Raw genomic sequence first — 14,531 nt, 5'->3', positions numbered from 1 at the left:
AGATTGACCAACGAGCTCCGACATTTTACTAGCTTCACAATTACTTCACTTGGATTAAAAAAAAAAAAACAGAATTTTTCTTGCATATTAACCACTTACCCTTGAATCTGCGAGCCGACCCTATGTCCTATTGACTATTGAGTGCGTGTTCTTCCAGAAAAGTTTGGTACCTCTCGTTTTAATCCGGATTATAATAATGGTACTGCTCTTAATTAGCCATCTCGTGTTTTGTATGTGCTCATTTCAAACGGCGGCGGCAATTTGCCAAATGGGTAGCTTCGATACGTAATTACGTTCACCACTCTCAAAGTCCACAACATCTACTGAAATCAACGTAAAATGCAACGCATGCCGAATAGCATGCGGCTTAACCATGTTTTCCGTATAAGAGTTTTTCTTATGTGGGCTATATTGAGTGGGATTGAAATCTACTATTTTAAGGGATTGGTCAAACAAGGTAAGATATAAAGATTCTAAATAATTTTAATACGGGACTTGCTTGTGTGAGCTGAGCAAAATGTGCTGAGAGGGCCTGTGGCTGAAAACTTTATAAATAGTGCTCAAATATCTCCTCTAACTTGATGCACAGATAACATCACATAAAGAGCCGTTACAAAATGCAATTAGTAAAAGAGCAGTCTCGTTGAGCTAGTGATACAGAGGGCGATATAGGAGAAGCACTTGATTTTCGGACGGTCGTTATTCCGTATCAATAATGATTGATTCGAAATTAGGCGCGCAAATCACTTTTTCCTCTCATTTCTGCATTCTAGATTGTAATTATGGAGATCTTGGGATGCCGTTTTTCGCGACTACACATTCCGAAGGCCATTATCGTAAGAAAAATCAACCTTGGCAAAATTAAAACATATAGAACGTGATTTTTTTTTTTTTTGGGTAAGGTGAGCTGTGTATTAACTTTCCAAACACAATACTTACAGAACGTGATTTTATGTGCACAATAAACAAAAAAAATGATTAGCCAACAAGTGTTGTTTCGAGTCAAAGGAAATGATAAGAGCTTGTACCGTGTTAAATCATGCACAAAAACAAGACGAAGCTTCTCACGTCAACACTGCAAAAAAAAATAATGAGGAGAAGGTGGTGGCTTCAATGGCCTGTACAGCCTCTACTTGTCTCTTTGCGAGTGGGAAAAGAACCTTTGGGGCACTCGTTTTTCAGTCTTCGCGGCGGAGTTTGATTGGTCATTGTTCTTCGTATTTCACTGTTCGAAGAAAAGCATTCGGACAAATCATTCTTCCGCAGGAAATCTTTGTTTTCGTCTGCTAAAAAACACTTTCCAAGTCTACGAATACATTATATATTTTTTTTTTCATTTTTGTTTTTGTTTTTTAACTTCTAGACAAAACGAAGGGTACGAGGGCCCCATTCTACATTTCCCAGGAGGCCCACAAGATTTTCCCAGATGGGGTGACCCTGTTGACTGGACAGATGATCGTCGTTTTCCATGATGCCATCGTGACGTGTGCATGCCGTAAGCGTCTCTTGGTTGTAAAATTATTGTTCATGGGGTCAGTGTGCCATCCATCTGTCCATTATCCATCCGTTATGAGCTATAATGCTATATTAGGAGAACGATGAATCTCTTGTAAATTAGAGTCACATATATCAGAGTTCTCTTGTAAATTAGAGTCACATCTGAGGCTCCGTTTATTTCACGAAAAAATATTTTGAAAAATATCTTTTGGATTTTTTTGATATTTAATTCGCGAAAAATAAGCTAGTCTAGAAAAATATTTTCCACTCATAAAAAATACTCTTTCAAAAATGGAAAAAATGTTTTCCTCGTTTTGAGAAGAGGAAAACATTTTTCTCATCTTTGTTTCCTTCTTTCTTTCACAGTTCATTGCTTTATAATTACAATTTTACTTTTTATTTATTTATTAAAAATTCAAAAATTCTATATTTTTTTTATTTTTTTCATTTTATTTTCTTGTTTTCTTTTCTCCTTCTTCCTTCTTCCTCCGCCTATTGCTTCTTCCTCCACCGACCGCAAACTTTGACTACGGCGGTCACCCCAAGGCAATCGCCCATGACAAGTGGGTCGGGGAGTTCGGGGCTCGGCGACGCAAGCCTCGGCCTTGAGCGAGCGAGGTGAGCCTTGACGTCACTTGTTGCCGGCGAGGTGAGCCTTGGTGTTGCCAGCCTTGAGGGAGGCCGAACCTCACCGGATCCGGCTTAGCCTTGAGAGAGCGAGGCTTGGCCTAAGCTCGCCGGCCTTTGGCACGGTTGGGGTGAGGCCGAGCGTGGCTTGTGGCCGTCACCAGCTGAGAAGAAATTAAAGAAGGAAGAAAGAAAGAAAAAAAAGAGAAAAATTAGAGAAAGTAATTAAAAAAATAAAATAATTAAATTATTCAATTATTCAATAATTTTTTTAGGAAAATCAACTCCTTGACAAACGACGGAAATCGTTTTTCAGCTCATTTTTAAGTCTTAGCCAAACACTAGAAAATATCATCACTTTCTTGAAAAATGGCCTTTCGAAAAATATTTTCCGAAATCATCGCATTTTTCGAGAAAGAAACGGAACGTAAGAAAAAATAATTTTCATTAAGATATTCATAATCAAGCTCATTGGCTTACTAGCATGAATTTATACATCAATAAAGATGCGATGCATTGTCGGGGACCGAAGTTTGAGTACTCCTTTTGAAAGCTTAAGTTGTTAGATCAAAGTGTGGTTAATTGTCTTACTTTTTATATCACTTCCCCTCATGCTTAAACTGGTCTTTTGCCGAGTCCTATGCATGGATATGTTTAATTAAGGAGGCAAATGGAGCCTGTTGATACCATGTAAGATTTTGTTGGGCTACTATCAACTATTCTAAAAGTTTAAGCTATTAGATGAAGACGTGACTTAGCATTTTAATGTTTAAATCATAGTCATGATCTTCAGTCAGCCCGGTGTTTGCGTTCGTGTCGCTAAAAAGCGATAAGTAAGTGCGTAATTGCATTGGGCGCCCTTTAGCTCATTAACCAGCCATTAATCCGTTACATGCACTTTCGTAATATTTAAACCGCACAACCATGCACTTAATTTAGCTTACATGATCATGTAGATCAGTGTGATAGCTTAAGGTGAAAATTCATTGGACCTTCCATCGTGTTTGCCACGGCGGTTTACCAAACTGAGTACAAGACTTTGTGCTCGTCCTTATCCTTTCGTACTGAAAGAAAGCCGATGAAGAATCTTCTTCTTTTTTGTGGTCGTATAAGAATCTTCTTCTAGACAGGCATCTTCTGCAAGACTTTTCTCGTTCAATTTTTTTGTCTGCTGGACCCTAACCGTGTGCTTCAGAGTCAGGACAAGCAACTTGGACGACTGAGAAAAAGCATGGACTGACAAAAGCCGAAAAAGAAGTTTCTTTTGTTTCATAAGAAAATTAGTTGATCGTTGCTTAATTCATATCAACACGGACCGGAGTTGAGATATTCCGAAGTTTGAGAACAGATTTCTTCATTGGTTGTACTACTTGATTATTCATAGGTTGTATGAGATGCTTCTTCGTCCAATCTCTCAGACCGAGGTCGAGAGCTCGAATTTCAGCAAAGCTAACTCTCTCGAGGTTATTGTCGAGACCCCCTTGCGTATGAATTAAATTATAGTGATGGCACAAGAGTGTTGTGATTATCCTATTAGCATAGCTGGGAGGCCTAAGATGTCAAAAATGTCCAAACATGAATGTTAAAGTATCTCACGTTGCCTATCTTCATTCTTCATATACATGACGTCTTCTTATGCCCATAAGCTTAAATTTTATAATTTTTTTTATGTAAATTTGGTGGGAAAATTATAAAAGAACAAGTCATAAAGCTATTGTCATTGTGTCAATTTAGTTATAAAGCTTTTTTAGTATAAATTTGGTAGGAATTAACTCTTTTTTTTTTCTCCTTTTTCCTCCAGTCGGTCACCGAATCGGCAACCAGCCAGAGGCGAGGCCAGCAAGGTCAGCCTCTCCCTCGAAATCGCTGGGCAAGGCTCGCCATTGCGAGGCTTGACCTCGTTGACCCTCGCCTCTGGCCGGTCGCCCATCCGACTATTGGTTAGAGGAAGAAGGAGAAAAAAATAAAAGGAAAAAAATATTAAAATATAATTAAAAATAGTCACGTTAGTGGCCACAACATCACGTTATTGTCAGTCGGCCAAAGTTGGCTAGATGGAATGACATGACACAAATGGAAAAACTTTATGACTTAATTGTGAAAAAAAGGTTTAGGATTGAATTGACTGCAATAGCTTTATGTATTTTCGCTAAAAGTCTAGTTAAAATCAGAAACTGTTGATCCCCACTGGTTTCTTGAGATCCCATAAAGCATTCAAAATCAAAAGCGTTCCATATTCGTACTCAATTTTGGGCCACTTGTGATTAACTTTTGGCCTTAGGACTTGGAATTGAAAGTGGCAGTTTTAGTGGACATACAGTTGCGGGCTAATGGGTCGGATGTTTGTCCCAATACACAATCAATGCTGTCAAAATGCCATGAACCAGCAGAAGGATACTGAGAACTAGGGGTGATCGGTTTTAGAATATGTGATTTTCATCCTAAAATCGAGAACCGCCCATTAGAGACCTATTCCTCAAAATGAGAACCGTGAACTACCCGCTCGTTCCACGGACCCACTCGAGAACCAATCCACTAATCCGGTCCGGTTCATGGGTGAGTCCATGGAACCGATCCTACCGGGTACTAACATCAATTAAAAAAATTTGTGCGCGAGTGAATCAATGAACCCATTCTCAATTTCTCAAGAGATAAAGAGACAAACATGAGCATTGTTGCACTTGCTGATTGTTTAGACGAATTCATAGAAAAAATCACATTTACTTCAATGAACATCGGATGATTGATGAATCAAAAGGGTACTGAAACACGTCACACTTCACCAAGCTGGAGAGTAACACGCAAAAACATCAAAAGAGGGGAAAAAAGAAGGATGAAAACCTCTTAGAAATCTTTCCAAGTTGTTTAAGTTCAACTCATGCAACGCCAGACACTATGAACAAGCTCAACTACTTCATCACGAGAATCCAGTATGGACTCGTGAATCCGATTCCTGGTTTCTAGCTCTGTACCGGTGGAATTAGAAGCAACCTTTTTTTTCGTTTTCTATTTGAGAGAGATAGCTTGAATTAAAAAAAAAAACATATCTATTATCTAAATAAATCCAGTCCGATTGGTTTGCATGGGTGGTTCCCCCTTGGAACCGAGAATCGAATCGGTACTCGTCGGTTCTAGCAAATTGGAACAAGGAACCAGATTGGTACCCAGTAGGAACCACCTAAAATCAGTTGGTTGGGTACGGTCTTGTCCGATTCCGATGGATCTCTATTCTTTTGCTCACTCCTATTGAGAACTAATGGTGATGCTGCTATGCACTTGTTTTGGTTGCTAACCAAATGTTGCGCAAGTAAAAAGTTGTACTAAGTTGCTAAAGTTCAAGATTCATAATGCAACCACTCGTTTTAGTGACATATATTATTCTGACTTTTGGCTCAATTATTTTCCATAGCCGCATTCATGTCAATGTGTCCGATTGTTTGAGAGCATTGAATAAGATTCCATCTTACGGATGTCAAATGTGATTGCTAAGATTACTTTCAGAGGAAGTAGCCTGAAGTTCGTAGACTCTGTATCAACATATAGATGTGTAAATGTAGTATTTTCAAATGTCTCAAATGACCTACACCAATTAGATGCGCAATAAATTATGTCTTTATTTGATATTTAACTCCTCAAATCACGAAAAACATACAAATAAATGGTACATTTTTTGGTTGCGTGTGAAAAGACACGTCACAATTGTAGTATTAAAATCAAAATCGAAAAAGACAAAAATCTACAGCAGAGCTGGAACCTTATCTCAAATCTTTATGTCTATTTTCTTTTTCGCTGTAACTTTTCTTTGAAATAAATATATTTGAGAGGCTAAATCAACCAAAAACAAAAAAACCATCAATCCCGCTCCCCACTTAAAAAAAATGTCTGACTTATTCCCTTGCAATAAAATTAATCCCATTTTCGCGTTGGCCAAGTAAAACACGAACTTTAGCTCAGAGATACATCTAATGGTAGAGTACTGTTTTGATGCAAGCCGCGCTAGCGGTACCAAATCTAGGCAAATTCTAAATATTAGATATGTCCTCCGAGTAATAGAGATCATTGACGGACGATGAAACCATGAGGGATAAGCTTCATCGTTATGAGAGAAATGGCCTGAATCACTAGCTAAAGCCCTCACCGATTAGGAGGTAGAGATGCAGAGAAGCCCAGGAGGTTTGTCTGTTAGTAGCCTCTCTTCAAAGTGCGCGTAATAGCTCCCTCTTAAACTGCTCTTGCATCGAAGGTGAACGGGGCTAAGTGATTTGTTGAAGTCGTAGTGAGGCATCGTTTTGCTTTAGAGGGAAGGACCCATGAGTAGGGGTGATCGCTGATCGGAGCTCACCTTGGAATCGGGAACCAGCCTCAAAGGGTCGATTCGACAAATTGGGATTCGGGAATAGCCCACTGGTTCCTGGATCCATTCGACGACCGGGCCACTAGTCTGATCTAATTTTCGAGTGGAGCCATGAAATCGGCCTTTTAAGCAGTAAGGCAAGAAGTTGGGGAAAGACAGGGGAAAAGGGGGAAAGAAAATGAGGAACAGTACACCGAATTCAAAGTAGAAACAACAAGCAGACGACTTAGGATGTCATCCTTTATATTTAGTTATGTTATGTCTCAATCAGCGCTAGGCACTATCGAACGAAATGATACGAAACTTCCGAGCTCGAAAGGCCTTCGCTGTCGAAGCAGAAGGTCGCCTGCTCTCCATGCTATACGAAAATTCCGAGCTCGAAAGGCCTTCGCTGTCGAAGCAGAAGGTCGTCTGCTCTCCATGCTAAGTATCACAAATCACGTGTTCCTGTTGCTGATCTCAATGCCCAGCATCGGAGATCACGTGTAGCAATTACTTATGTTTGATCTTGGATTGAAGAATGAGGAGTTGGAGAACGAGAGGGACAGACTGTACGGACGTGAAGATGTGGACATGTCGGAGGTTCTTGTACTGTTGTCTTCTCCTCGTGTTTCATGATCTTGATCTCGCTTTCCTTTCTTGCTTCTCTGCTTTCCTCATGTTTTCTTTCCCCTTCTTCTTCCAAAGAAAAAATCTCGCCTTTTCAGTTGAATTAGAAATTAGGGAAGGCTCGAAAGAACACTGTAATTAGGGTGTAGAAACATAACATTAAGTGTAATATATATAATATTGGTCTGGTTCGGTTGTTTCGCTCATCCCACCCATGGGAGCAGGACCGGACGAAACGAAAGCGAAAATGACAGTTTTTATAACACAATCATCGATGAAAATCCATTGCAGTCCCTCGCTGGCCACTGGGCAAGGACTGCGAAGCTTCGCCAGCTATTGCCGAGGGCCTAGCGACCTCCGTTAGCCCTTTTGGGAATATGAACAGTAGAAAGAAAGAAAAGAAAAAGTAAATAAAATACATTATAAAAATTTTCAAAATTTAAAACATTTTTTTGAAAGAGTCGCCAACGCGAATGCCTGCCTTGCTATGTAGGACGGTTAGCGGCCACATCAATGATTTCCCACCAAAATTGATAAGGACTACATTGAAAAGTCGCAAAAAAATAAGACTAACTTGGCCAAATTGAAATGTTTGGGACTGAATTGGCCGCCATACAATAAGTTTAGGATTTTTTCAACAATAATGCCTATATAGTCTCAATAACTGTCATGCAGATTCGACATTTCTCTTTTTAAATTTCCTAACACACGCTCAATTTGACGTTCTCGGTTCTATATATTAGTTCCAGAAGTATGTTTTCGGACCAAAGCAGTAGGACTAGGATATGTTTTTTTTTTGGGGTCGAAGTAGGAATAGGATATGTAAAGTGTAAATTAATCTAATTGAACATCAATTAGCAGCATGTGCGGCTGTTTCTCTATAAAGCCACATTTTCCTTTGAGCACAACCATGAAAGACATTGGTAGATGTAACAAGTACTCCCATCGAAATATCAAAAGCTACGTATACTTGACGATGTCGAGCTTGTGAAGGGATTACCGGTCTCATAACATGCCAGGTAATAGCCAGAGATTTATGGGTAATTAATTGAAAGAAGATGAGTAAACAAACCCGAGAAGGTTAATTTGTGCAGTTGCTCTCGGATGATTTCTTTAAGAGATCGTAAATGCCACTGCTCAATCTGCAACAAAGACGAGAAATATGGTCATTTTTTTTTTTTTGTTGTAAAATTACTTTGCAGTGGAAAAAAAAAAGGGAAAATTCCTCCACGATCACAATATAAGATATCCATAAGAGTGTAGAGAAGATTTAATAAGCGAAATCTTTGTTACCTGTCTTTGCGCTTCTCCAAGAATCGCACCAAGGTTGCTCGGCGAGCTTGCGGTACAGCTGCATCACAAGTGTTGCTACAATATTTAGGTCCATTCGCTATAACGTAGTCAAAAACCAATCGCCATCAATTAATTTCGAGAACATACTGCCTTGTGGGTACGTCGCACGGGGACGATGAATGTCGGCAGTGACTTCAAGATGTTGTCGCGTTCGGCTCGCGGACCATGCGGTCAGCCGGTCTTTTGCCATAGACATTATGAGCTCAGCCTAAATCGGAGTAATCACAAACATATTCACCGCCCAAAAAGAGAAAAACAAAAAAAGACATTGAAGATGAACAAAAAGAGATAGAACATAGCTCAGAGAGTGACCTTCTCGGGAGTGATACCGCTGTACACATGAACACCATCTCCGTAAAAGATGGTGAGCTGCGGGGGTCTTTGTGACAACATTGCTTCGCTCCTGCATATGTGGATCAATGATTCAACATTATTAGCCTCCGTTTGTTTTCAGGAAAAATATTAATTTTCTCATTTTTCGGCTTTTGGATCGCTTAAAAAAATGAGTCAACGAAAAATGTTTTCCTAATCAACGTCAATGGAGAATGTTTTCCAACCAAAGCTGAAATTCAGGAAAATTATTTCATTTTTTAAAAATTTGAAAATCCTATTCCAAAATATGACTAGGTATCGATGCTTAGACCAAAAACTTTGAGCTTGGACACAAGAACTGCGACGCTCCTTCTGAGCCCTTGTCAGCGAAGCTAGGTTCCCGACTCGAGTCCTTCTAGGCTGCGCTTGAGACCCCAACCGACGTGCTCGGGTCCATCAACGCTATGCTCAGGTCCTCGAATTTTGAGCCCGGGACTCCCATGCTCGTGCCTAGGTCCCATGCGTCCGTGCCTCGGTCCATTGATGCTAGGCTCGTGCGCCGGGGATCGGGCCCTGGCCTCAATGGACTCGGGCATGGAGGCCAAGGTCCCCGGCCTGACCTCGATGGACTCGGATCGGGGTGGAGGGGATGGACTCCTGAGCTCTGGGTTTGAGGCCCGGCCTCGATGGATTCGAGCATCGGTATTGGAGTCCCAGGATCGGCCCAAATTAACCTAGGCCCAAGAATCGGGGTCCCGATCTCGGGCGGTGGGTCCGGGCCCGGGCACCAAGGACCTAGGTCCGGATTCCGAAGTCCTGGTTGGGTGCTCCCGAGAGCCGAGCATCGGGTTTTGGTGGACCCAAGACCGGTGCCCGTGCTCGTGCCCGGGAGTTGGGGATCCAAGCTCGAGACCCTAGTGCCCGTGCTGGATTCATTGGTTCCCGAATAGTGAATGTCTATTTAGGAAAGTCATTTTCTTACCAAGCGACGGAAAATATTTTCCAATTCATTTTTCAGGCCTCAACTAAAAGCCGAAAAATATTGTTATTTTCCTGGAAAATGACTTTCCAATAAATATCTCTCACAAAAGTCATATTTTCGTCAAACAAACGAACTCTTAGTATATAATTTACGAGATATCCAGATATGAGCAAACGGTCAATCCAATAAAAGAGCCATCTTATATGACATGGTCCCAATCTTTAGGAACAGTCACGGGCACATCTGACCACATACCTGATTTCAGGTGTCTGACCAAGGGAGCCTCTGTCTAATAAATCATTGGAAAGTGCCTGAGAGATGAAGGGCGGGTTGATAGACGACATCCCACCAAGAGCTGGACCATCATGGACTTGTCTGGGGAAAGGGAACTTCAATGCCGCATCGTGATTTCCCTGCAAAAAAATCAATCGCAGAAAGAAATACATTCAGAAGATGAGGCAACTTTTGCGGTTCCATGAGATGAGACCGTCATTTTCTGCCTCCTAAGTTGGCAATATTCTCCTTCTCTTTGCTCTTCTAATAATTTCCGGACTTCTCTTTCCGATTTGGTGCATAACTTGTTTAAGGATAATCGGCGTAAACTAAACCCCATGTACACAGGCTGCGCGGACGAAACAAATCCGTAAATGTCAATGGCAACTCGTAGGAAATTTCCAAAGACCAAGAGAAACACGTGGTAAAAAACAAATCACTAACCATTGGACACCATCCATTGATTAATTTTAACACCGGAAGGGGTTTCAAACATAAATTAAAAGAGGAGGAAAGATTGGAAAAGCAAACCTTGAGGAAAGGAGGGGGTTTGCGGTTGAAATCAAAGGCGTAGTGGTTGGACGTGGGCAAAAAGAGGGGATGATCATGACCCACAAGCTGTCGTTGAGCTGCTTCGAGAGTCATTTGTTGGGGAGTCCGGTTTGTGACCTGTTTCCACCGTCTTGCTTGCTTCCCTGTAGATGATTTGCTCAAAAAGTCCAAAGTGAGGCAAAACGAAAAATTCCCATCTCGCCGAGTCTAACTAGCAACGGGAATTTTTATTCTATTCGAGGTCACTGAAATCATTTTTCGCAAGTTGTACTCCCATGTGCGAATCTCTAATCCATTTATGGAACGAAGTGGATAAACACCATGCGATCGATAGATGCTACACACGGGGATGGAAAATGCGCAAGCGTTGGAAGCATTCGTATAATAAATGCTACCGTCCATAAGCTAGCTAAAGGTTATAGTTAGGCCGTGGTGTGCCGAGATTAATTGCTGTTCTTCTTTGGTCTCGCAATTGTATCAACCCAAACTTTAATTGCTGGTAGCACGATTTGTCATAAATGTTAGAATATATAGACTTATAGGCTTTTCTTCTTTCCCCTTTGTCCCACGTAAGAAGAGCGCTAAACTCTTCACCTCTTCTAAGCTTATATAAACCCTCCTCTTGTACATTGTTACATATACCATTTATTATGAGAATAAATACTATTTTCAATTCATCTTTCTTTCTTATCATGGTATCATAACCAAGTTCATTGTCTTAAAAATATGCTTTGCGGTTGCCATAAATTGGATCTTCCATAAACAAATACTATTTTCTCTTCATCTTTCGTTCTTACCAATAAACACCATTTTTTTCACTCGGGACCATAGTACAATACCATGCACAGAAAAAAAAAAAAAAAGTAATCATACTCGCAAGAAGCAGAGGTGGTCACGCTTAGAAGAAACACGATAACCAGTTAAGTGAACCAGCGGGTTCTGAAGTTGGGGCTCCGAAAACAACAATGGAGGAAGTAACATCTGAGCAACAGTCACTACACTCAATCGCATTTTCGGCAGTAACATGTCATAGAGAGAGAGAGAGAGAGAGAGAGAGAGAGAGAGAGAGAGAGAGAGAGAGAGAGAGAGAGAGGGGGATCTTATGGTTTTTTTTTTTTTTGTCCCCCCGAGTTCCACAAATTACAAATGCGACAGTTCTGGTCTCGACAGATTCAGCATTCCAGAAGTTAACAGGAGAGAGAATCGGCAGTTTATTTAATAAAGCGAGACCAGAACCAAATTTGGAGTAACCAGTGGTAAGTAAGTACCTGAATCGATGCATGATGCACTCTCTTTCTTCTTCTTCTTACCAGCTCGTGCATTTTCCTGCCATGTCAACCCCAGAAAGTCCTCCATTACAGACGCCCCCCAAAAAAACAAACGATAACAAAAGCAAGCAAAGATAAGAAATGAGGTTGGTGGTGTGGGTTGGTCGTCGGAGGAGGAGGAGGAGGACAAGCTTTCTGTTCCAAAAGCACGTGGTGATTGCTGACCAGCCAGTCCCGGTTGGTCACCGTTGACGCGCAAACATTCGGCGCGTGTATTTCCATCTCCCCAGATTCATTGAGTCCGAGAAGGAACTGACGAGGACTTAGATCCACATTTATATAAACATCATCAGCGGGTGATTGAGGATGCTTATGAACTCGATGTAATTGCCCACCATGATCACGGCCGCTGATATTGATAAGTCGTCGATCGACTGAGTATCAACACACGCACTGGTCGCCATACTTTTTTGGCCGTGCCAATGAGTTGATGTAGAACGAGTGCCGATTCTTAATTTTGTCGCTCTTGAAAAAGTTATCATGTAATTTTGTTGCTCTCGCCTGGACCTTGGTGAGGCCCGACACCCTCGCCAACCAACAAGCGAGGGTACCTAGATGTAGGCGAGGGCCCAATGCCCTCGCTTGAATCTGGGTGAGAGTCTGACACCCTCGCCTGTGGCTCACAAGGGCGCAAAGGCCTTTCCTCGTGGTTGGCGACGTCACTAGCTCAAAGTTTGAAAAAAAAGGAGGAGGAGGGACAAAAACAAAAACATAAAAAAAACATAAAAATTATTCACGCCAGCACCAATCATATCACGCAAGACGATCGGCTTTGACTACACCGACTCTTCAACAATTTTTGGTCAAAATTAATTGGAATGAGTAAATTGAAAATTCGAATAAATGTTTAGGACTACAGTGACAAATCATCGAAGTATCTAGGACTGAGTTGACACAATTGAAAGATTTATGACTAAATTGATAAGTCATAATAATACTTAGGATAAAATCGACATAATTAAAAAATTTAAAACTGAATTGATTATCGTACGATAAATTTAGGATATTTTAGATATTTATCCACATATTGCTATGTCGTTGTGATCGTGCTTGGTTTAGGAATCGGTTATTCCATTTATATAATTTTCCACGGGGTGGACTCGTCAGTCTACGCTAACTTTTCCAAACCTACAAAAGAACAGGTGGCCCCATACCTCCATTATTTGTTTACTTCTTCCACTTTTATGTGGGGACGAGAAATCGCATCCTTCGATCTCCATTATCGTGGAGCACATAATTCACGAAATTGAAACGCTAAGAATGTAACTCAAACTTCTGTCAAAATATCGAAGGATTCAATTCATCGTATTGAAAGTTCTAAAGCTTGACCGTTGAATGTTCATGGTATCTAGGACTGATTCGATAATTATTCCCTAAGCACGCACGGATAGATACAAAATGAATGTTGATGGAGATCGATATACGCTAGGGCGATTTCACTTTAGACGATTGGAGAGCTACCAGGATCCTCGACAGTAGACCGCAGCTTCATCTTATATAGAGTTGATTCCATGGATGCTTCCGATGAAGAGACCATGGAGACCAACTTCTTAAAATTTATTCGTATAATAAATTGGGATGAGTATCTTCGATGCATTTGTTAAGTATAATTTGCACCTACGAGTGTTTATTGGGATGCTTCCTCTATTTTGAACAAGAAATAGAAAAATATGAGCTACTATCCCGACAGTCCGATAGTATTGTCATTATTTCTGACTCCATGATTTTTCAATCAATGAGTGTTTTATGCAAAACACGCAGTGATGATATGTGGATATATGGTAAAAAAATAACCGACAAGACTCTTACAATGTCATGGGAACATATCCCTAAAAAAAATAATGCTTTTAGAAAAGGAATGAGAGCGATGACATCACTGGTCAGTGATCATGACATGAGCTTCTTTTTTGGGGTTGCTTTTTAATTCTATGCCGAAATTAGAAATTAAAAGCTTTCTAAGATTGGTAGGCGAGCGGCGCTTCTTATGGTCCTCATTTAGTAATAAAATTGCAGAAGATATATCAGCATAATGGCAATTAATGCTGGTCCTTCTTTTTGCTTTTCTTGAACACCCATCATCTTTTCCCCAGGCCCCCCTCGAGAGCGCGTGGCCATCATCTCCGCCGCTCCTTGCACACGAATATTTTGGATAAGGGCAATGAGTGTTAGGACCGAAATGGGAAAAATTGTCAAAATTTTTTTTTTAAATCTGATGCACTCTTATCAATTCAGCTTTAAACCTTTTATATTTGTGATAATTCAGTCATAAATTTTTTTACCATTTAGTCTTAGATCTTTTGTATTTATGTTAATTCGGTTCATCCTACGGAAGCTAAAAGGCAATCCCCTAAATTGGCTGAGAGAGCCTGATGTTGAGGATAGCATATCCGCTTCAACTTCAGACTTGTCTCCGTTTATCAATGCCACTCATTGTCAAAACCGAGTTAACATTAAGATTCTAAGTCGGGACCTGCATGGTGAGAAGAACCCAATTCTTAAGGAAACCCTTGCGGAATCTTCACCTGTTTGCACCGATTCTCCAATTTCCCTTGCTTCTCCTCTTGAACTCCGAAAATCTACAACTTCTACAATAAACTATCTTTATGAGGTAACCTATCTTAACGAAGAAAGTAAGATTTTAGAA

At 40.7% G+C, this 14,531-nt stretch overlaps 1 protein-coding gene across 2 annotated transcripts; it reads right to left on the bottom strand.

Moving 5' to 3' along the window:
* Positions 1–7,912: 7,912 nt before the first annotated feature.
* LOC115735351 (protein TIFY 6B-like) lies at positions 7,913–12,011 on the bottom strand. Of its 2 annotated transcripts, none has more exons than XM_048275027.1 (7): positions 11,828–12,011; positions 10,539–10,702; positions 9,990–10,147; positions 8,753–8,843; positions 8,528–8,648; positions 8,381–8,455; positions 7,913–8,229 (listed from the first exon to the last, which is right to left on the bottom strand). In XM_048275027.1, the coding sequence occupies exons 1-7, from the start codon at positions 11,913–11,915 to the stop codon at positions 8,225–8,227; spliced, it is 702 nt and encodes a 233-aa protein (XP_048130984.1). In that variant the 5' UTR covers positions 11,916–12,011; the 3' UTR covers positions 7,913–8,224. The 2 variants fall into 2 exon arrangements, with proteins under 2 accessions (XP_048130984.1, XP_030522426.1); XM_030666566.2 differs by having other exon boundaries at positions 7,922–8,229; positions 8,381–8,438.
* Between the last annotated feature and the right edge of the window lie 2,520 nt (positions 12,012–14,531).

Source organism: Rhodamnia argentea, chromosome 2, assembly GCF_020921035.1.
Source record: "Rhodamnia argentea isolate NSW1041297 chromosome 2, ASM2092103v1, whole genome shotgun sequence".
Taxonomy (NCBI): Eukaryota; Viridiplantae; Streptophyta; class Magnoliopsida; order Myrtales; family Myrtaceae; genus Rhodamnia; species Rhodamnia argentea.
This window is presented reverse-complemented; position numbering and strand designations above follow the sequence as displayed.